Source organism: Propithecus coquereli, unplaced genomic scaffold (genome assembly GCF_000956105.1).
Source record: "Propithecus coquereli isolate 6110/MARCELLA unplaced genomic scaffold, Pcoq_1.0 Scaffold346, whole genome shotgun sequence".
Taxonomy (NCBI): Eukaryota; Metazoa; Chordata; class Mammalia; order Primates; family Indriidae; genus Propithecus; species Propithecus coquereli.
In genome coordinates this window covers 1,503,528-1,524,407 of record NW_012149130.1, presented here as the reverse complement: position 1 = coordinate 1,524,407, position 20,880 = coordinate 1,503,528, and the positions used below count along the sequence as shown (strand labels likewise).

General features: G+C 51.8%; 2 protein-coding genes across 3 annotated transcripts in view; one reads left to right on the top strand and one right to left on the bottom strand.

Annotated features, from left to right (window-relative positions):
- Positions 1–2,533, top strand: part of BCL2L13 (BCL2-like 13 (apoptosis facilitator)) — a 144,347-nt gene extending 141,814 nt beyond the window's left edge. The window contains exon 6 of the mRNA XM_012651029.1: positions 132–2,533. Coding sequence (XP_012506483.1) covers positions 132–941 — 810 coding nt within the window. The 3' untranslated portion in view covers positions 942–2,533. The remainder of the gene's footprint in view (positions 1–131) is intronic.
- A 5,031-nt stretch (positions 2,534–7,564) lies between these two features.
- BID (BH3 interacting domain death agonist) overlaps positions 7,565–20,880 on the bottom strand; it is a 27,407-nt gene continuing 14,091 nt past the window's right edge. For both annotated transcript variants that reach the window (XM_012651071.1, XM_012651072.1), the window contains exons 2-6: positions 16,485–16,558; positions 13,469–13,682; positions 11,733–11,872; positions 10,267–10,479; positions 7,565–8,878 (exon numbers count right to left, since the gene is read on the bottom strand). In XM_012651071.1, coding sequence (XP_012506525.1) covers positions 8,870–8,878; positions 10,267–10,479; positions 11,733–11,872; positions 13,469–13,682; positions 16,485–16,496 — 588 coding nt within the window. In that variant the 5' untranslated portion in view covers positions 16,497–16,558 and the 3' untranslated portion in view covers positions 7,565–8,869. The remainder of the gene's footprint in view (positions 8,879–10,266; positions 10,480–11,732; positions 11,873–13,468; positions 13,683–16,484; positions 16,559–20,880) is intronic.

The window sequence follows — 20,880 nt, the reverse complement described above, 5'->3', positions numbered from 1 at the left end:
ATTCAGAAACTATGTAGGTTTAAACAATGTATTCCTGGAACTTCAGTTTAGGAAAGAATTTTTTTTCAGATTGACATTTATTTTTTAAATATTTGCCATTCTTTGTATTGACTCTACTCCTCCTTTTCCAGGGCACTGTCTTTAATCTGGAGTCAGAGGAGGAGGAGTACCCTGGAGTCATCGCAGAAGACAGCAATGACATTTATATCCTGCCCAGTGACAACTCTGCACAAGTCAGTCCTCCCGAGTCTCCGACTGTGACCACCTCCTGGCAGTCAGAGAGCCTGCCCGTCTCGCTGTCGGCGAGCCAGAGCTGGCACACAGAAAGCCTGCCCGTGTCTCTGGGTCCCGAATCCTGGCAGCAGATTGCAATGGATCCTGAAGAAGTGAAAAGCTTAGACAGCAACGGCGCCGGGGAGAAGAGTGAGAACAACTCTTCCAATTCTGACATCGTGCACGTGGAGAAGGAAGAAGTGCCCGAGGGCACGGAAGAGGCCGCTGTGGCTTCTGGGGTCCTGCCTGCCGGGGAGCTGCGGGGGGCGTTCCCCGAAGCCCCGGCACCCTTGCTTCCACATGTCACTGCCACGTCCTTGCTGGAGACAGGGGGACCCGATGCAGAAGCGATTGCAGTCGAGAAGGCCAGCCCTGCGACCTCTTTGTTTGTGGAACTTGGTGAAGAAGAGGCGGAAGCAGCAACAGCTGAGCCTGCTGACGTGGAGGAGAAGGAGGCGACCCCTGCGCCGGAACCCGCGGAGACGCCGCTGAGCGAGGAGGAGACAGCTGGAAGGAGAGAGAGGCTCACAGAGGAGCCGTCCCCTGCTGGGAAGGCGAAGGCCATGCCCTTGTCCGAGGGCAAGTCCGTACTGCTGTTCGGAGGGGCCGCTGCTGTCGCCATCCTGGCAGTGGCAGTTGGGGTAGCACTGGCTCTGAGAAAGAAGTAGCAGAAGTTTTTCAGAAGAGGAGGAAGACAAAAGAATCTGAGATCTTAATCGTATTGGCTGGAAATTGAACCGGTAGCAGCTGATGGGACATTTGTGGAACACTCTGGGATAACTGGGGACTTCTCAACAAGGCAGTGGCTTGATCACACCTTAGGGCTCGAGGTAGAGGGCGTTCACGGTTGTCTGAATTCCAAGGGCCTTGGCTCACGCTAGATTCGCAATCTTGTAAGTAAAGTGCTCCCTCCAGAACAGGGTTTCTCAGCCTCGCCTTGTTGACACTTCCATCGTTCCTTGTTGTAGGAGGCTGTCCTGTGTATTGTAGGATGTTCAGCGACATCCCTGGCCTCTACCCACCCCACTCCCAGTGATGACAGCCAGAAATGTCTCCAGACGTTGCCAAATGTCCCCCGCGACAGAATCATCCCCTACTGAGGGCCACTGCTTTTGAGGGGGAGGGTTAATTTAGGAAAATTGGGGATAGAAATTCCCAGGCAAGGGGGCTTAGCTGTGGGCCCCTCAGCTGCAGACTTGTTGGCTCTTCACCCCCCGACACTTCACCTTCCTGCGGAACAGGCTGTGCCGCAGCCACCCCCATCCCGGAGTGCGAGGGTGCTTACCCCGCACGCCTCGGCCGCCTCTCAGGGACTGCACTGTCCTCTTCTCCCCGGGTTCCTGCTACGAGTCCCCAGGAGAGGGCTCGCTCTGTACTTCTGCTCAGACCCATCGAGTCCCTGAAGCTCCCTGCAGCTCCACCTTGTAAAGATGCTGCCTTTAGGAATCTTTAAAAAAATAAATATAAAGAGACCTAGGGTCCCCTGCCTGTGAGTGCAATTACAGGTAACTCTGGTAGAGAAGCATTTGTCTCGTTTAGAGGCAGGATGGCGGCCTAGATGACCTGCTGAGGTCTCCTCCAGCCCTTTTTGTCAGCAGTCACCCCACTTAGCTGTGGTTACTGCCAGCAGCATCTCTGTTCCTGAATGGTCACTGTCATAGCTCTGGGCTAGGGTAATTTTCCCAATATCTGACCTCAGTCTTACTACTGACCAGTTCTGTGGGTCTCTTGCCACAAGGTAAAGATTTTCATGCTTGGGCTTACAGAACCAGTTGGATCATAACTCTTTTAAATGTAGAAGGTCTTCTAAATATCATTGAAAAAAAGAACAGACTACCCTGGAGTTTCTAGTTTGGCTTTCAGAGTTCAAGAATGGAGGCGTCTTTGCCTAAACTCTTCCTAGCCCAAATGCCTGAGTAATAAACCAAAACGATCCTGATCAGTATATGCTAGCTGAGGATCAGCATAATTTTCTTTCATCTGGCTGATCGCACTTCTGAAGAAGGGATGGAGCCGAGTCGTTCCCTGCCCGAGGCTCACGGCGTCACTGCAGGGCACACATGCTTGATAAAAAAAAAGTCATCTCAGATTTATCTTAGTAAATGTAACAAATTACTTTTTAGATCCAGAAGTTTATAATAAAAGTACTTTACCTACCCTGATCACTAAAACCTGATGTTTTAAATGTGCTTTCTTTTTGAAATTTATTTTTTAAAATAAAGTCTTCTCCCTAAAGCAACACTGTTTAAACGTTGGTCAAGAACAGGTCTCAGAGTATGTCTGTGTGTCTTTTATAGCTTTATCGGGCAGCGTGTCTCTACGTTCTGAGCTGTGGCGTCCCACTGAGGGAGTGGCGTGTGAGGCTTTGGGTGCGCCTCGATCCGCGCAGCCGGAGGTGAGGGCGCAACGGAGAGTTTTTCCACTTGGGCTCTGGCGGCTGCACTGGATCACTCTGGATTCAAATCGATGTGTTTGCATAGGTTAAGAGCAGAGAAAACTAGTGAGCTATCTTGAGTTTTTGTTGTGGTCTTATAATAAAATATTTTCCTCCCAGTGTTAACACTTAAACTTCGGATCCTCACATCCATTGGCTGGGCACATCTAAGCACTAATGAAGCCAGGTTCATTTCTGAGCTGCTGAAAGATCCGGGGCTTAGGGTATCCGGCTCAGGATGTGTGGATTTATTCCCCACGAAAGGAGAGTGGGAAGTGTGATGTGCAAGTGGCTATTGCTGCTTTATTTTCCCACCTGTTGAACTTTAACCCAAAGTGATTTGGCCAGTTGTATTTTGCTAGGTAATGGCAAATAGCTATTCTTTACTATTGGCTTTCTCTAGAGTGAATCTTTGTTTCTGAGTGACAGGATGAGTCCCTGTTCTTCATGTCCTTGTCCTCTGCCTCTGGCTGTTGGGGGACGGCCCTAACGAGGACTGCTGCTTACAGGGGCTCCTACTCTCAGCTATTTCATTTTTAAAATTATTTCTCAAATTCCCTCTCCTCTTTTTTGGGGAGCTGACAGCAGTAGGCTGTTCCTTCCTGCCCTGTGACTGGCATACCGTCTAAGGTAAAGGGAAGATTCAGAATAAATCCAGCTTGTTTAAGGAAGAGGGAAAAGTTTTGTTAGTCCTTGGAACTCTTCTCAGCTGATGTATTGAAGGTCATGATTTCTGACCACTTGGCAAAAGGCCAGCGAAGGTTTGTTGAGGAGGAAAAAAAGCCAGAATTAAGCAATGCCAATTTATCCTGTCTGTATTAAAGTGATAATTCTGGGTCTACAGAATTCAGTACCTATAGTGTGCCTTAGGGGACTCTCATCATCATTGCCCTCTAGAGAACATTCTAGATAAAGAAATGCAGCTGTTGGAACTGGTTCGCCTGTTCCCCACCCAGAGGCATCCTTGAAACCTCCTCTTGCCTGTTTCTGTACCATCTCTTACCAAACGCAGCCACTACCTTCCTAGCTCTGTCCTGGGGGAGGGAACAGGGAACCCACAGCCACCATTAATACCCTCAGCCTTTGCGCTGATTGCTTCTGATGACAGAAAGCGATGCCTGCTCCTTGCCTTTTTCCCTAAGGCATGAGATACGGACAAATGTCCAAGTTTCACATTTGAATTTCTGAATTTTAAGAGATGTTTTATAGAAATAAAAGGTTTTATAGCTAAGAAATTTTCCCCTTCTTTCCTTTCTCTTAATTTCTTATGTCTTTTCATACAAACTCATCTTTCCAAGAATCTGAGGTGGTAATCCTGTCCAGCGAGAGGGGCTTGTAGGCTGTCTCATCACTGAAGACAACTTGCAGCCTGGGAACCAACTCCCTCCCAAACGCTGCCGCATTGGAAGTCTCAGGAACACACCTGACACCAGAAAAACGTTTCCTCTTCTCTGGAGGACCAGGAGCTGCTGTTAGTGGGAACCTCCCAACTGAGATCAGTTTGAGTTTAGGGTGTATGTTGTTTTCCACATTAGACTATCCTTAAAAACTTCGCGTGGGCAATTAGGTTAGCAAGTGTTAGTTGAGCACTTACAATATGCCAGAGATTGTTCTAGTGCTCTCACATCCCTTACTTCACTGTCACACTTTTAAGAGCTACACATATTCGTTCCTTTCATTCCCATTTTACAAATTGAGGGCAACTAATCAGAGTTCAGTAACTTTTCTAAAGTCTTCTAGTGTAACAGAAGAAAATGGTCTGAATTTTTCTGACTCCAAGTCTAGTGCTTTTTCCGGTTTTTACCGTTTTCGTGACCCTGCAGAGCAGGGTTGGCAGGTGCTCTGCGGTCGTCAGTTGTTTCCTGCACAGGGGCAGACGGGATGAACTCTCATGTTCCGCCCGTGCTTCGCCTACCACAGCCTGAGCCCTGGAACAAGGGGAGCCTCTCTCCTCTTTCTGATTTCTATAAAGGTACCGTATGGGCTGGTCAGAGCAAAGGTGATGGCCAGGACTGTCCTCGACTTCTAACTGTCCCAGATGTTTTCCCTTCAGACAGTGGACGAGACGCCGCGTGGCTACAGGATTGGCAGCATCACTGCATCTTTCGTGAGCTTGTAAACAAGCGTGGGCAACCTGACCCAGGAATCACCACCACGTGCTCAGTGAGACCGGCGAAGACAGCGCCATGGTGCATTTTTCTTTCTTCCTCCTAGTTTGTTTCCTTTTGTCCATCAGGTGGGGGTGGGGGTGAGGTGGGCAATACACAGGCATTGCTTGGCCTCGTGACAGACACAGAGGTCACCGACTCAGGAGGGCTGACCAGGCACCGCTTGCTCAGAGGCTGACGGGACTTCCCGGCGAAAATCCGCCACAGCACAATGTCAAGCTGATTATAACCTTGGCTATAGAATACCAATTCTATGGCATAGAACAGCGAAATTCAGTCACTGTTTTGTAGTTGCTTACATATAATATAAACAGCGCTCCATGGAGAGTTGGAAACTATCATGTTCCTAAAATACTAATACATCCGGTCTTCCCTTTCTTCACACAAGACTATTTAACTTCAGCCTGCCATGTTCCCGTGCATTAAAACCATCCCGGTCCTCCACGTTTCTGTTTACAGAAACCCTCGCCAGACAGCTGCTTCACTGGGAGCTCAGGCTGGAACTGTTCTCAGGGATACCAGCAAGGCCTTGTCGTAAGTTAAAGGTAGCCGCTGGCTCAAGATGATTCTTACCTTGTTCTCACCTCTCCTAAGCAGAACTTCCATAGTGCTATCGCTCACTTTAGTGTTCTTTGCACCACTAGAAGAAATTGGTTAATGAATGTTCTAGTTCGAACAAAAGGTTTGACATGTTAAAGATTACTAGTTTGTTGCCTTTCACCAGGAAAAGGAAGTTCAAGTACAGTTCCTGGTTAGAGTCTGGAGTAACTCGGTTTGTTCCTGATGGTTTCCAGCGAGAGAAACCATCAGATTTCTCTTTTGTGGGTGGGTCCTTGGCCAGCACCAAAGGAAAAGATAGAATTTACTTTTTCCTAGTCTTGTATTTTTCCTGCTATTGCAGTCTTCCATTTCTTTCTTTCAGATTAAAAGTGCCTCTTCCTGCCTAACGCATTCCTTAAGCTCAGTTTACTATCGGTTCTAATGCTCTCATCTCCTGAAAAATACCAGAATTAAACGGTAATTCGGTAATTAACATAGCATTTTGCCTAAGCAGCATGCACTTCCTCCTGCATTCAGTTCCACCAGCGCTTGCTCCTTGCCACAGCTCGGGTCTGCTCAGTTCATTACTGTGGATTCTTCTGCCGGCCTTCTGGCCAATCTGCCCGTCATCAGGAGAAAGACACAAAAAATTCACATCTATGGACTGTGCTTTCTGTCAGAAGCAAAGTGTTAGGGAGAACACACTGGAGGTTGCAAAATGAGATTTGAAGACAACCGACGGACTCGTTCATAGGGTAACCTTCCGCCCTTGGCTTCAGTGGGGTTTTTTTCGGATAATAAGTCGTGTAAATACATACCTATTTGACTCCAGGTTCTGAAAACCAGATCATAACACTCAAAGGACGCTCCCTATTCTAGTTCTCAGTCAGCTTACTCAAGTTGTTGGAAAATAAAACCAGGCTGTGGTGCTGTGTCATCCTTTAAGGCAGCCCTGAGCGCCTCAGCAGTTCACGCCGGCTCCTAAGAGGTGAGGTCAGGAATGATCGGACCTTCCGAATGCACCAGATAGCCCACCTGGCTTTCAGACATGCCAAGCATCTTTTGGAGGAGAAAGCTTTTTATCTTTAACAAAGGAATTCCATCACTGGAACAACTCAAATGTTTTAAAAACAGAATGGAAAACATTCTCTGAATTAAAGTCCTCTCTCAAGTATATCCCCAAGGATTACATTACCAGGGCAGGATCCACCAACTTCTAGGATAAGCCTGAGTGGTCACGGCTGGGGTGCGCTCAAGACCACACTTGTTTTTGACACAGTGGAATCTTTTTATAATGTTGGTTTGGGAAGAAGGGGTGACAACTGTGCTTTATAACCAAGAAAGTACTTTGTACTTGGTCTGGAAGAATTTATACCAAGACCTATTACAAACTATATTAAAATGGCAGCCTGCTGTATTTGAGGGAAACAGAAGAAGGTTAAGATGCTGTGAAAGATTAAAAGTATCCTAAGAGGCCAGGTGTGGTGGCTCACACCTGTAATCCCAGCACTTTGGGAGGCTGAGACAGGAGGATTGCTTGAGGCCAGGAGTTCGAGACCAGTCGGCAACATAGTGGTCTCTACAAAAAGAGTATTAGCCAGGCATGGTGGCACATGCCTGCAGTCCCAGCTACCCAGGAAGATGAGGCAGAAGGGTTGCTTGAGCCCAGGAGTGCAATGTGGCAGTGAGCTATGATGATGCCACTGCACTCCAGCCTGGGCAACACAGCAAGACCCTGTCTCTTTACAAAAAAAAAAAAAAAAAAAAAAGAATAAGAGCCTGGAATTATTTGCTGTTTTAGAGCTCCTTTCCATTAATTTTGAGTTGCTAATTATACTTAAATTCTTCCTTTTGGAGAAAATACCTCCCCCTCATGAGACTGTGATTGTAATGACCAATACATGTATGGGTGAGTGTGTACATCTATGTGCGATTCAACTTGTTTCCACTATAATATTAATCCTTACAAAAAAACAGCCCACTCCAAAACATTAAAAGTTGGAGCGTTACTGGAAGCTTTATTTCCAAATGGCGGCCTTCACGTCGCAGGCAGCATCTACTTTTCGTATTTGTAACCTTTTGCCCACATCAGATTGAGACCCAGCCCTAGGACTCAGAGTTGTTCTTCTTTTCTGATGAATCTAAACTCTTGAACAGACGTGTTCTCGGTAACAAAGTATTTATTAGTACTTCATTACTCTTGTTCATGCTTCCCCAGAAGCATCGCGTTCACAGTAACAAGAGCTTCGTGTGAAAGGTAACGTTGGTGATATCGCCCCACGAGCCCTGTCAGTTTTAAACTGATTCCCAGGAAACCGCTTATGTTTGGGAACAAAAGACCAGCTCCGCATTGTTTCTAAACCTAAGCTTTTCCTTGTTTATTTTGGCACTGCCTAAGTGACTTGGTTTTGACCATGTCCCTAGGAAAGGGAGGCCCTTCAGTTGCTGGATTTTAAGAAGTCTAATCGCGCTCTCATCTTTCATGCCTAGAAACCTTTTTCTCCAGACGCATCTCCTCAGGCGGGGATGGGCTGAGGGGCGTGACTGGACCCCGAAACTGCAAGGCTCTTAACAGGGCGTCTGCAGTAGTCTCCGGTACCCCGTCAGCTTGAAATTTTTAGGAAAAAAAATTTTTTTTAAGCAAAGCCTTGGTTTCTTAGAAAGAGAAAAAGTACATTTATTTACCAGATTTTGGAAACAGCGGTTGACTGTTGGGCCCATAAATCACCTTCACACCTTTTAACTGCCCGCAGTTGTTCTTGACTCAAATACAAGGAAATCAAGTTGAAAAAGTCAAACACCTGTGGAGGAGGCCGGAACTTTCCACTGAGTACAGCACTGGAGTCCAGAACCCCTGCGCCATTTGGTTTTCAGACAGGAAAACTGTTGCTTCCTTAGTATTGAGATGTCCCCTATCTTGAGTGTCACTGTCATTCGTGATGGGTATGTGCATTTCTTCTCCCAGCCCTGCTCTCCTCAGACAGGACACTGCTTGCTGTAAGACCATCCCCCAAGGTTGTACTTTAATAAACAGAATTTTTTTTTTTACCAAAAAAATACTGTGTTTTGTTCTTCTGTCTTAAAGCCTGCTTTTAAACTTAATTTTCTTGGCCAATAAATAGCTTCATCTAAAAAAAAAAAAATACATTTTCAAGTGGGAACCTGTACAGCTGAAATAAGATAAAGGCACAATGTGTAGATTTAGGAAGTGGTATGAAACCCATTCGAATACGTGCGAGTTGACATTTTCATTCAAGTGTATTAACGTCGAAATTTCTAAATGAGTCACCAGCTTAAAACATCATTTAAAAACGGCGAGAAATAAATAGCTATTGTCCAGCGCCTGTCTTCTCCAGGAACTTCGTTTCCACGGCCAGAGCTCGTCTCCACTGGAGACAGGTGCGCTGCTGTCGCCGCACCAGGCTGCGGCCGGTCGCGCTTTTGCAGCATCCACTCAGTCCATCTAGCACAGGGAAGGAGAAACAGGCAGATCAGCCAGGCTAACTCACAAAAACACACCCTCTGGAGCCCTACTCCTTCTATACCTGCGTCCAGTTTTTTGCTACGTAGGAGCAAAAACAGGATTTCCAGCTGCTCAGACCTGGCTGTGCTCATCTCCTAAATTCCTGAAGGCATCCAGAGGAACCAAGACTGTCTCAGGCCTTCAGTGTGTGGTGGGCTGTCAGCACGGACTGCTGCGGGCATCTGGCCCACTCACTGCCCTTGGACAGTGGCTGGGAAAAGCTGTCCAGGACCTCTCGGGCTTACCTCCTTCCAACAGCTCTGCTTGGCTTGACACCTGATCTAAGACTTACATTCATTCTCCCGTTTGTAAAATGCCTTGTAACTGAAGACCACAGCACATAAGGAATACTTTCTTTAGGCTTATCAGTAAATATTAAGAGGGTTAGTTGCTAATTTATTTAAAAACTAAGGAAGCCTGGCTGGGTGAGGTGGCGCACGCCTGTAGTCCCAGCTACTCGGGAGGCTGAGGCAGGAGGATCGCTTGAGCCCAGGAGTGCGAGGCTGCTGTGAGTTAGGCTGATGCCACGGCACTCACTCTAGCCCAGGCAACAGAGTGAGACTCTGTCTCAAAAAAACAAAACAAAACAAAACAAAACTACGGAAGCCTGAGTAATGCTTCTGACATGTCATAAAATCTCAAATATTCCCTAATATTTCTAAGTTAACAGATAAGATACATCTACTCATGTCCACTTCGGTCTACGAGACTGAAGCACCGGAGTTTAAGGACTATCTGGCCTGTCTCGGCAGCAGCATGACTTCCAACACCCTGGTTATTAGAAGTGACTTTTAATGCCCCAGTTCTGGGACAGACGTGTTCTGGGGAAGATTTGGCTTCTCCCTTTTTTGACTGTTCCTTCTGGTCTCTCCCCCTCAGCCTTGGTGAGCATGTTGTTTAAGAATTTACACTCACTGACTTTTGTGCCAAGGGAGGTGACAGCGGCCTGAGGAAGCTCGGCTTGGGCCGCCCAGCCACTCCCTCCCACGCTTGCGTGCTCTGTGCACCGCAGGATTCCAGCAAGGGTGCGCGTGGGCCCTCGCCTCCCTCCGAGGGGAGCGTGTCTTAAGCGTAAGGCTGAAAAAGTGCCAAAAGACAGGAGGTATCCGTTGCCACCTCTACTACACGGCTTTCTTGCTCATGAAGCCAAAGCCGCGCCTCCCTGCCTGAGCAGGAAGGTCTGTGACAGTGTCCTGCGCCGGCCGCCCGCGGCACGGAGGGCAGGGATGGGCGTCCAGCGCTCGGGCACAGGGAAGTGGGCAGGGGCAGCGGGCAGAGGCCAGGCGGACTCAAGGGAATGCCAAGGGGCCGTCTTCACCGGTTCTTACGTTTCTGGCCAAGTTCCTCACATAGGTGAGCAGGTTCTGGTTAATGAAATTCACTGTTGTGCGAAAGACATCACGGAGCAAGGACGGCGTGTGATCGGCCACCTTTTTGGCCAGCAGCATGGTCAGCACCAGCGTGGCCTTCTCCTGCTCCAAGTCTGCGGGGCAAGTCTGCATCAGCTGCTCCAGGGCGGTGGCCAGGTGCCTCCTTCTGTCCTGCACAGGGTAAAGACAGGTGAGCACGGAGAGGCGCCCAGAACCTGGTTTACTGAGCCGTCCCTCTCAAAGGCAAACACTCCGCAGTGATGAGCACAAGGAAGCTTGCTTAGTAGCTGAGGACGCTAAGTATGGAGAAGGAGGAACTATTTTGTTTCCTGGGGCAGCCGAAAGGGAAGACGGAGACCCTCCCTGGAGTGGGTGCTCACTGATCAAATACGAGTTTAGCGTGCCACTATTAGATACTGAGGGAATGCAAGGAGCCTAAGTCATTCCCTGCCCCTAAGGCACTTAACTCAAGAATCAGTTAACTATCTCCTCTGCGGCCCATCTTACGGTGCAGCCCTGAAGGGAGGGGAGGGAGGGGCACCACGTGACATCCCCGGTGCGTGGAGGAGCAGACCAGAGCCCGCTGCACTGGCAAGGACCAAGCTTAGGACTCGCACGCAGAGTTAAGCTAATGCTGTGGGCGAGTTCTAAGGCGGAGCCCTGCTCCACACATCTGTGCTCTGCACTGCTGGGGACGCCCCACGGGAGGGAGCACCAGGATGACAACGCCCTCCAGAGACTGCAGGCTCCACCTGCTGAGATCTGAAGCCTGGCTAAGTTTCTCGGTAGTGAGGGCACCGGCGTGTTCAGTTGGTAGAAGTAAAAGATTGGACCTTTTCTCCCCTCCAAACTCCTGTCGCTACAGACGTGTATTTGACGGCCTGGGAGTACGTGGTTCTCTTTCCCCCTAAATTTCGTCAGGAGGGACACGGTGCCTTGGGCCAACCTACCCCACAGCGCCGGGCAAGTGGCAGCTCAGTAAGCATCTGTGTACCGATTACGGCCACAAAGCCAAGAAGAGCACCAGGCTAAAATGTCACTTTTTTAAAAAGCAATTTAAAGTTCTCCATTGACATTTTTATTCAAGTCCCTGAAACTGAAGGAAGAATAAGTTATCTCTGGAAGAGTCCCATGCATACACTTGGTTAATCTTTTTGGAGGCTTTTATCTCTAAACTCTTGGCTCTGACTTGGGTTCAGTTTTCCTAAATGTCAACTAACTTAATGCTTCTGAGAGACGATTAACCATGCTTTGACTATTTCTAATTATCTTGTCAAAGCCCCAGATCCAACAGCCATGAACTGAGTCACCTAGCCAGACACTGGTCTGTCTGCCAGGAGACAGAGCACAGGCCCGGTTGGTTCCACCGATCCCTGAAACAGTCCTCACCCCGAAAAGGCACCCGTGTGTCGCCCCTCACTTACTTCCTCCAACAGGTTCGGGTTCATAAACTGCATCGCCAGGTGGTTCACCAGTCTCGGGGGGATGCTGCGGTCCATGCTGTCCCCTATTTGGGCCAGCTGCCTGGCAAGGTTCTGAATGAGGTCCTCCTCACTTTCAGAATCTGAACGTTCGGGCAGGGGCGGCAGAGACAAGGCAGATTCAGACCAGGGCCTGACACCCTAACCCAGGCCGGCCAGCCGCCCGGCAGAGGACAAAGCCGGCCCTCCCTCCCGGCGCGCCGCCGCACCAGGGCCCGCGGGCAGCGGCGAGGGCCGGACACTAGCTGGGAATCGGCCCCTCCTGAACGCGGCCGGGCGGCCGCGCTGGGGCACTCGCGGCTGCGGGCACCCGAGGGACAAGCCGGCAGCACCCGGCCCCCAGGAGGCGTCAGCCTCGGGCGCTGAGGCAAAGACGCCTGGCGCCACCTGCGGCCGCTCCTCCGGGCCAGGCCTCCCGCCGAGCGCCGCGTGTCCCCCGGGCCACCCGCTCCCACCGCCACGTCCGGGCCCTGCCGCCCACCCCTCTCAACCCTCCCTAACTTCCCGAAAGGGAGCCCGCGGCCACCCGTCAGTTCAGAGCCGGCCGGAGGACACGCGGGCCGAGAGCAGGGCAGAGCCTCCGCCCGGCCTCGTCCAAGCCGGGTCGGGCAAAGGCCGGTCCCCGCGGCCACCAGGGGGCAGTGCAGCCCGCCGTGCCGAGGCGCCCCGCGACGCCGGGCCTGGCTCCGGGTCCTCGGAACCCCCGCAGGGCTCAGGGTCGGACGCTAACCAGGGCCGGGATCCCGGGCAGTCTCCCAGCTAAATAGCCGGGCCCGGGCCCGCTCCTCTCGCCGTTCTCACGGCCGCTACCGCAGCCTCCGTCCTGGGGCTGAGCTCGGGACCGCCCTGTGGCAGCGGCGCGGGAAAGGGACGGGAGCGGTGGGGGCCGGGCCGTGCGAACCGGAACCGCAGGCAGCGCCCAGGGCAGGACCCGCCGGGCCGCACCCCCGCGCTGTTTGACTTGGGGCTGGTCATTTACCCTTCTCGGGGCCTCGGTTTCCTCATCTGGAAGCGAGGTTCGGAATGCGAAAATGTTCTTATTATCGCAGAGGTAACCAAAGTCATAGCGTACCCGAAGGTAAAATGCACTTCAAAGCATTGCTATGAAGAGAAGCGGATTTCAGCTGCCCGGAAGCTGGGCCAGGGCTGCTCAGGGCCACAGGGGTCAGCAGCATCCCCCGTGCGGCCTCTCCCGGGCCCAGCCATGCCCCGGACCCATCAAATCAGAATCCCTGGGGGCTGGACCAGGCACCGGTATTTTTCACAGCACCGCAGCTTCCTGAAATTATATAAACCCAAATTTGAGAATCCCTTGTGTCATACAATCCAGATCAGTGGTTCTGATAGAACAATCTGGTTCTATCAGAATTGGGAAATTTGGTAAAAACACTGTATTAGTGCAGACAGGAGAATCAGGGCCAGCACATGAAGGTGATTCCGGCTCATCAGCAGGGAAAAACTTTATAGCAGTCATCCAAGAATAGCAGATAATGAGCTCAGCATCCCTGGAGGGAATCAAGGACAGACCAAACCACAACAGGACACAAATACTTATGGTGGCCTGAAACTACAGAGTGCAGACTGGGCCCAAAGGTCCCTTGCGGCCCTCAGGCTCCCCAAATGTTACTGGACAAAGCAAATCCCAGATCTAGGCAGAGGAGGCACAGCCAGACGCCTACCTGCCTCTATTCTTTGCGCGTGGAAGCGGCTGGCCCTGCTGCCGTCTGTCTGCAGCTCGTCCTCATGGTCCTCCCACAGGTGATCTTGCACAGGTAGCTCATAGCCCAGCGCCTCCAGCTCTGCCTGGAAACTGTTGCTGGAGCAGCTTTGGAGGAAGCCAAACACCAGCAAGTCTGTGATGCGCGCGTCCTTGAGGCCCGAGCCATTGCTGACCTAGGACGGAAGGGGAGGCAGGGAGACTTGGGGGACCCCACAGAAGCCGGGAGCGGGGCCTGGGACAGACACTCCTTCAGAGCCCCCGAAGGAACCAGCCCGGACAACACCTTGATTTCAGCCTCTGGCCTCTAGGACTGAGGGAATAAACCTGTGTTTAAAGCCGCTCTGTTTGTGGTATTTGGTCACAGCGAGGACTTCCTTCTGATCCAGGGGTTGGTACACAGGTACCCAAAGTCTGGATGCAGAGCAGGCTCTCGGGTTCAAGTTCAGTGCCCTGTGTCTTTCCCACATAAAATAAAAAGAATAGAGTTGACAGGGAAGGAAAGGAAAGAATTTCATATGTCAGAGGATGGGTCCAGAAGCCTTGAGGGGTAACCGTGACGTCAGAGGCCGAGCGGCAGGCGGAGGCAGAGCAGGCGGACAAGCACCTGCAGCCGGCGCCGAAGACGACAGGATAATTCCAGGAACAAATAGAGCTTGGGCCTTGCCAAACATGGACCTTTCCTGATCTTCTAGATCCACTCGTGATCAAAGTTGAAATGAACGTCTCAGAAGATGGAAAATGTGATAGGTGTTTATCTTTTTAGATCACAGGGGAAAAATATGTTAAGAGAAATGATCAAGACTCAGGAAATCCTGCTGGACGTATTGCAGACTGATTTTACTCTCATCAAACAAAATCAGTTCCAGTGCAAAGAAAAAGATGGTCACTGCCCGATGTGTTTGATAAACTGGAAATACCCTGGTGCCCAAACTTGGCAAAAACGATTGCCTTGTTTTCCCAAATATCAAAAAACATCAAAGAGGCAGCAGTTGTAAGATGCCAAGAGGTAAAACAGGGCCAAATTCTCCATACTTTCTTATGGAAAAAATAGGAACACTGATTTAAAAAAACGTTAATATTTCATGTTAATAATGTAAGAGTGCTGATTAGCATTTTTAGAAATAGACTGGTAGAGAAAATGTGGCCAACTGAACAGATGCTGGGGAAGGACTCAAGGGCTGATGTAAGGCAAAGGAACAACGGATGAGAAACAGCAAAAGTTGGAAAACCAGTTGAAATACACCAGTAATTGCAACAGATGTAGCTTATTAAAGTCACTACGAGACAGACTGAATTTCTTGAAAATTTTAAAAATATATGCCCTTTGAGTCAACCCACAAAACTCAACATAGAAATGTTGCAAATATAGACATTTTGAAGTTAAAAAAAAAAAAAAATCTAAGAATGCTACAACACGGGCGAATTCCGAGGGCGCCGTGCTAAGTGAAATAAGCCGGGCACACAGGGACGACTGCCGTGGGACTCCACCCGAGGAGGGGCGGAGCGTAGCCGGATTCCCAGAGACGGCAAGTGGAAGGTGGCGGCGGCGGGGCTGCTGGTGTTGATGGGGACGGAGTTTGGGTTTGGGAAGAAGGAAGAGCTCTGAGGACGGAGGGAGGCGCTGGCTGCACAGCAAAGTGACTGTACCCAGCGCTACTGCGCCACATGCTTAGAAACAGTTAAAATGTTAAACTAAATACACAAAACTAACATGTTTTGTGTATTTTACCAATTTTTTTAAAAGCTGGAAAAAAAAAATCAAGGAAAAGTCAGAAATGTCTACAACAGGATGAAAGTTCTGATGGGGAAAAAAGGCGGAACTGTGAAATGTTGGAGAAAACTGCTAGTGTTTCACTGGGAAGCCCAAGTGTGCGGGACCCTGGCAAGCCACCTCACTTCTTTGTCTCAGCTTCCTCACCTTGGAGGGAAAAGGAAAGGCGCCGGGAGTGACCACAGCCACCCTCCTCCCCTGAGGGGCCTCGGAGGAGCGCAGAGCGAGGGCCGCACACGTGTGATGGATGGTGGCATCTTAACCTGCAGACGTCGCCAGAACGTGGGAGCAATGACAGCGGCAGGGGCGGGAGGGGTGGGCTCCAGCGCACTGCACGCCACACGCTTGCACAGAACACTCTCTCGGACGCTGACGACAGCCCTTTGTCAGGACAAGGGGAGCCTCCATTCACAAAGCTAACATCTGCCCTGAGCCCACTGTGGCTCAGGCCCTCCAGCCACCATGCTAAACGCCAGTCGGGTCCCACCCTTTTGCAAGGACAGTCCACAAATGCATCCTGAGAACCTGCCAGGCGCTGCTCTACACTCAGGAACTGGGGCGACGAGGGGCAACGCAGGGCACCGGGTTTACAAAATGCCACATCACTGGACTCTCACAGACACCTCCCCCGTGGCCGGTGAGAACAGCGGGCGGCTGGTGCATGCAGCGTGGACATGGGAAAGCCCCGGTGCTGGACGCCCTAAAGAGGTTGCAGAACTTGGCAAAGAAGGGACATTAAAAGGCTACATATAGTACATGGACAAAAAAAAAAAAAGAGCTTCTGGTTGGATATGCTATAATTTCCTCTCCCAAGATCATTCAAAATACAGACAAGGAATAATTTAGGTGGCATCCCAGTAAAGGTGGGGAACAGCCCGCAGGACCCCCGTGTGACCCCACCCCAGAACCTATAGCTTTTCCATGACCCTGAATCGAAAGCCTGCGCCCCTCCATAGCCCGGGCACCGCGCGCGGCGGGCCGAGTCAGGGCGGTCAGGGAGGGAGAGCACGGGAACGGGCGGGCGGGCCTGCTCTGTTCTCTCACGGTGCTCTGCTAAGTGGCAAGTCTGAAGGTCCTCTTCGCAGAGCTGTCGGTTCGGGGCTGGGCGGGATTAGCAGCGACAGGCACACGCGTGCAGGACAAGCTGACCCTAGGCCACCTTTGTGTCCCCCCAGGGCAGTCCTCCAAGGATTTCAGAGTCTACCTCAGAGTCCATGGCGCGGGCAGTGCTGGGCAGCTCCAAATCCCTTCTGGTGCACAGGCGTCCCGGGCAGCAGCCTGGAAGGGGACACACACACAGGTGGGTGGCCGCTCCCTGCAGGGACACCCCAGGCCCCCGAGGGAAGAGCGGGGGAAGCCGTCCTGGGCTCTGGCCCAGAGCCACCGTCGCCGGCCCTCCCGGGCTCCCCGGCATTTCTTTCCTTCTCTCACAGAGAGCCGCGCGCAGCCGCCCCGGAGCAGGCTCTGGAGATTCCTCATCCCAGACACGCGCCCAGGCCGCGGCGCTCCGCGGGGTCAGTCCTGCAGCCTCGGTTCATCTCCCTACTCCGTGCCCGGGGAGGCCGCCCGGATCAGGCCAGCAGGACAGTCTGGCTCGCGAATTATTGAAAAATAAATACGTATATTAGTTAGTAGATTATTACTATCACCACTATTCCTTCCAACAACGACAGAACAAACAACCCATTTTTTCAGGGTGCAGCAGCGCTCAGAGCACTTCACTTATTCTCTCTTTTGCTGCACGCAGCTCTGCTGAGCAGTAGGCAGTGTTAATTCTGACGTCGTCGTGAGAAAATAAGGTTTGGGGGGTAATTTTCCGAGGTCACAGACCTAGCAAGTGGCAGCCAGGACTAGTAAGTGACCACACAGCAGGTGAGGTCTCTCCGCCTCCAGGGGGTCGATTAGAAGGAGCATTGGTATATGGAAACCTCCTGTACGACGCTTATTAAAAAGGAGAACGCACGGGGGACCCTTGAGCGACGCGGGTCTGAACTGCCCTGAGACAGCAGGAGCAGCCCCCGCCCTCCTCGTCCTCAGCCGACCTAACACGAAGGTGAGGAGGAGGAAGGACTATGCCTCCCACTCAGTGAATGGTAAACGCGTTTCTCTTCCTTATGATTTTCTTAATAACATTTTCTTTTCTCTAACTTACTTTATGGTAAGAACACAGTACATAGTACATACAACATATGTGTTAATGGACTGTTTATGTTGTTGGCGAGGCTTCTGGCCAACAGCAGGCTACGAGTAGCTTTAGTTTTGGGGGAGTCCGAAGTTATATGTGGATTTTGACTGTGCGGGGATCAGCGCCCCGACCCCCACGCTGTTGAAGGCTCAACTGTATTTGATAATTACATAAAAGAGTAAAAGCTTCCATACACCAAATTAAATAACCCATCATAAACTACTGGCCAGACAAAAGCCATTTGGGAATTAAGTTTTTTTAAAAAAAGCCCAAACAATGGAATATATACAACCGTTAAAAAGAATGAGGCCGGGTGCGGTGGCTCACGCCTGTAATCCTAGCACTCTGGGAGGCCGAGGCGGGAGGATTGCTTGAGCTCAGGAGTTCGAGACCAGCTTGAGCAAGAGTGAGACCCCCGTCTCTACTAGAAATGGAAAGAAATTAGCCAAAACAAATAAAAATAGAAAAAATTAGCCGGGCATGGTGGCGCATGCCTGTAGTTCCAGCTACTCACTCGGGAGGCTGAGGCAGGAGGATCGCTTGAGCCCAGGAGTTTGAGGTTGCTGTGAGCTAGGCTGATGCCACGGCACTTACTCTAGCCTGGGCAAAAGAGTGAGACTCTGACTCCAAAAAAAAAAAAAAAAAAAAAAGAACGAGAGGTCTGTGTGTCCATCAGTACAGAAAGACACCCAAAACACTGAAAAAAATTCCTGTAGAACAGTCTGGATAGAACGATCCTATTTTTAAAAGTATTTGCCTGTGTGTGTGTGTGTGCATGTTTACATTAGGTTGAACCAAAGGGAATGGTCATGTTGTAAGACAAAACCAAATACAGGCAATTTCATATGGCTCCTGAATACATAGGAGACAAAACGCAAACAGAAGAATGGCCAATCAACTGTCTCCAGAAGGGAGGGAGGCAGCCCTAGCTCTAGAGAAGAGGGGCTGGAAGGGCCGGCACTGATGCACCTCCCCCCACAGGCAGCCGGCACCCGCCACGCTGGGTGCCCTCACGCACTTGGCACTGTCACCTCCCTGTCTGGGGGCTCACTTCGGCCTTAGGGATCATGCACGGCTGGAGGCTGGACCCCGGCCCTCCCACGAGCAGTCCGGAAGAGCCGACCCCGCGGCTGGGTGTGGCTGTGCATTTAGGAGGAAGGGGCCAGCGGCAAAGACCTCCTGGGTGTGGCCATAGGGGGAAGCTCCGGGACCCTGGCTCCAGGGCCATCCGGGGGCCCTCACCGGGCACCAAGACAAAGGACAAAACAGAACACACCCCTCGGAAACAGATCACAGAAACCCAGCCACCTGCCCAGACCACTGCCAAGGTCACGGTGCAGTGTCCAGAGCCCTGGTCTCTGCCTCAGGGCCCAGCGCCCCCTCCCTTCCACCACCACGTTCTTCTAGAAGCAGCTTCAGAAACCTACATGGGGGCAGGTTTACCTGTCAGCCCAGCACTCAAGCGACAACTCACGCGCACATGTGAACTGACTTCCTTCCAGACGCACACACACATCCGCATCTGCACGCACACCTGTGGCCATCTCCTCACTTCAAGAAGTCTTCCAGAACATTCTAGCATCGACATCTTATTGCAGTGGTTCTCAACCAGGGGTGATTCTGAGCCCCAGGAAATATCTGGCAACGTCTGGAGACATTTTTGGTTGTTGCCATGGGGCGGTGGGGAGGGTGCTGCTGGTGCTCGGTGGCCAGAGAGCAGGGGCGCCGCGGAGCACGCCAAGGGGCAGGGGGCAGCGCCTCGGTCGACCAAGCCCCAGTGTCACTGCTGCCCGGAGCTCGGACCCTGTTCTGGTGTGTGCAAACACCAAAATACAACCAGCCCCTGCTGGTGGACATTTAAGTAGCTTAAAAATAGGGCTGTAATGAATACCTGGCGGGGCATCTTCCCATTAAATCCAGAGTCAGTGGGCTGACACACGGTGTGCCAGTCTGTGCACAGGCCTCATGGCAGCCGCCAGAGAGGACAGGAGTGAGAGCAGCTCCCCTGGGCTGGCCCTCGAGGTCACACGGCCTGCGCCCAGGGACCCCGCACCCACATGAACTCTTGGCCACTCTCTTCCCAGAGCCATGGGAAGCCATAACGCCCACCTCGCCTCAGAACAAGGTCAGCAGGGTGTTCACAGCCAGGATCTCACCAGCCGCTTTATGCTTTGTTTCCCCAGTGGCCCGAGGACTCTGCGGCGTAGGGATGGCAAACGTTGTCACTGATGACAAAGACCCCTGGCAGCTACCCTCTGTTAACACCACCCAGACGCACCAGGCTGGCCCTGCGGCCTCCTCTCCAACCCTCACAACATCTTGCCAAGAAGGCACATCTGCCCTAGGTTTCGGAGACAGGGCTGTGGCTCAAGAGTGCCCAGGGAGGGCAGGGGACCCTTCAGCAGCTGCACATGCCCAAGCTGGGGGTGTCTGGACAAGTCACAGCCCCCCCATGCCCACTTCTCCTGAGTAAGACCAGCAGATACCAGATCGCTCATGTGTCTACTCTGATTCCAGTCCCGCCCCGCTTTTTTATTTTTTAGAGACAGGGTCTCCCTCTGTTGCCTGGCCTAGAGTGCAGTGGTGCCATCGTAGCTCGCAGCAACCTCAAACTCCTGGGCTCAACTGATCCTCCTGCCTCAGCCTCCCAAAGTGATGGGATCACAGGCATGTGCCACTGAGCCTGGCCCAGCCGCCCTTTCTGAAGCCCCAGAGCCTCCCTCACAGTCTGGAGGCCAAATGTCCCTGAGAACCTCACAGTTCACAAGGGGCCCGCCCAGCCCCTCCCACACAGCTGTCAGGGTGGAGGTGCAGCCAGGCCAGGGCAGAGCGGCGCAGGTGCTTCTGGGAGGGTGAGGTGTTTTGGAGGCTGAACTCTGTGCACGGCAGCTGCCTCCTTGGTCAGCATGTGGTCATGCCCGTGCTCCTGGTCCCATGTGTGGGTGGCAGCTGACTCGCTGAATTTCTGAAGTGATGAATGAATGGCACTGTGTCCCCCACCACCACCACACCCACCTCCTAAGCACCCCAGGGACCTTGAGGTCACCCTCACACTGCCAGGGAGGCACACTAGACGGACGCTGGGGGAGCCCAGCCCACTCCTCCACCAGCAGACATGCTGGGCTCATGGGACCCCCAGGCCCTGCCCCAGGGAAGCTTATTTACAACAAACATATCATGATTAATATGATGAATGCCCGGAAAACAGGCATGTGCTACTCTAAGACCCAGTCATCAACCCATCCACTCAACACTCAGAGGCCGGCCGGGTGCCAGGCGCCAAGCAAAGCTCCAACCCGGGAATGTGAAGTCAGTGACCCAGGCTAGGACCCAAAGTGCCCTCTCGGCGTGGACTCAAGAATGTCCAAGGCCGGGCGCGGTGGCTCACGCCTGTAATCCTAGCTCTCTGGGAGGC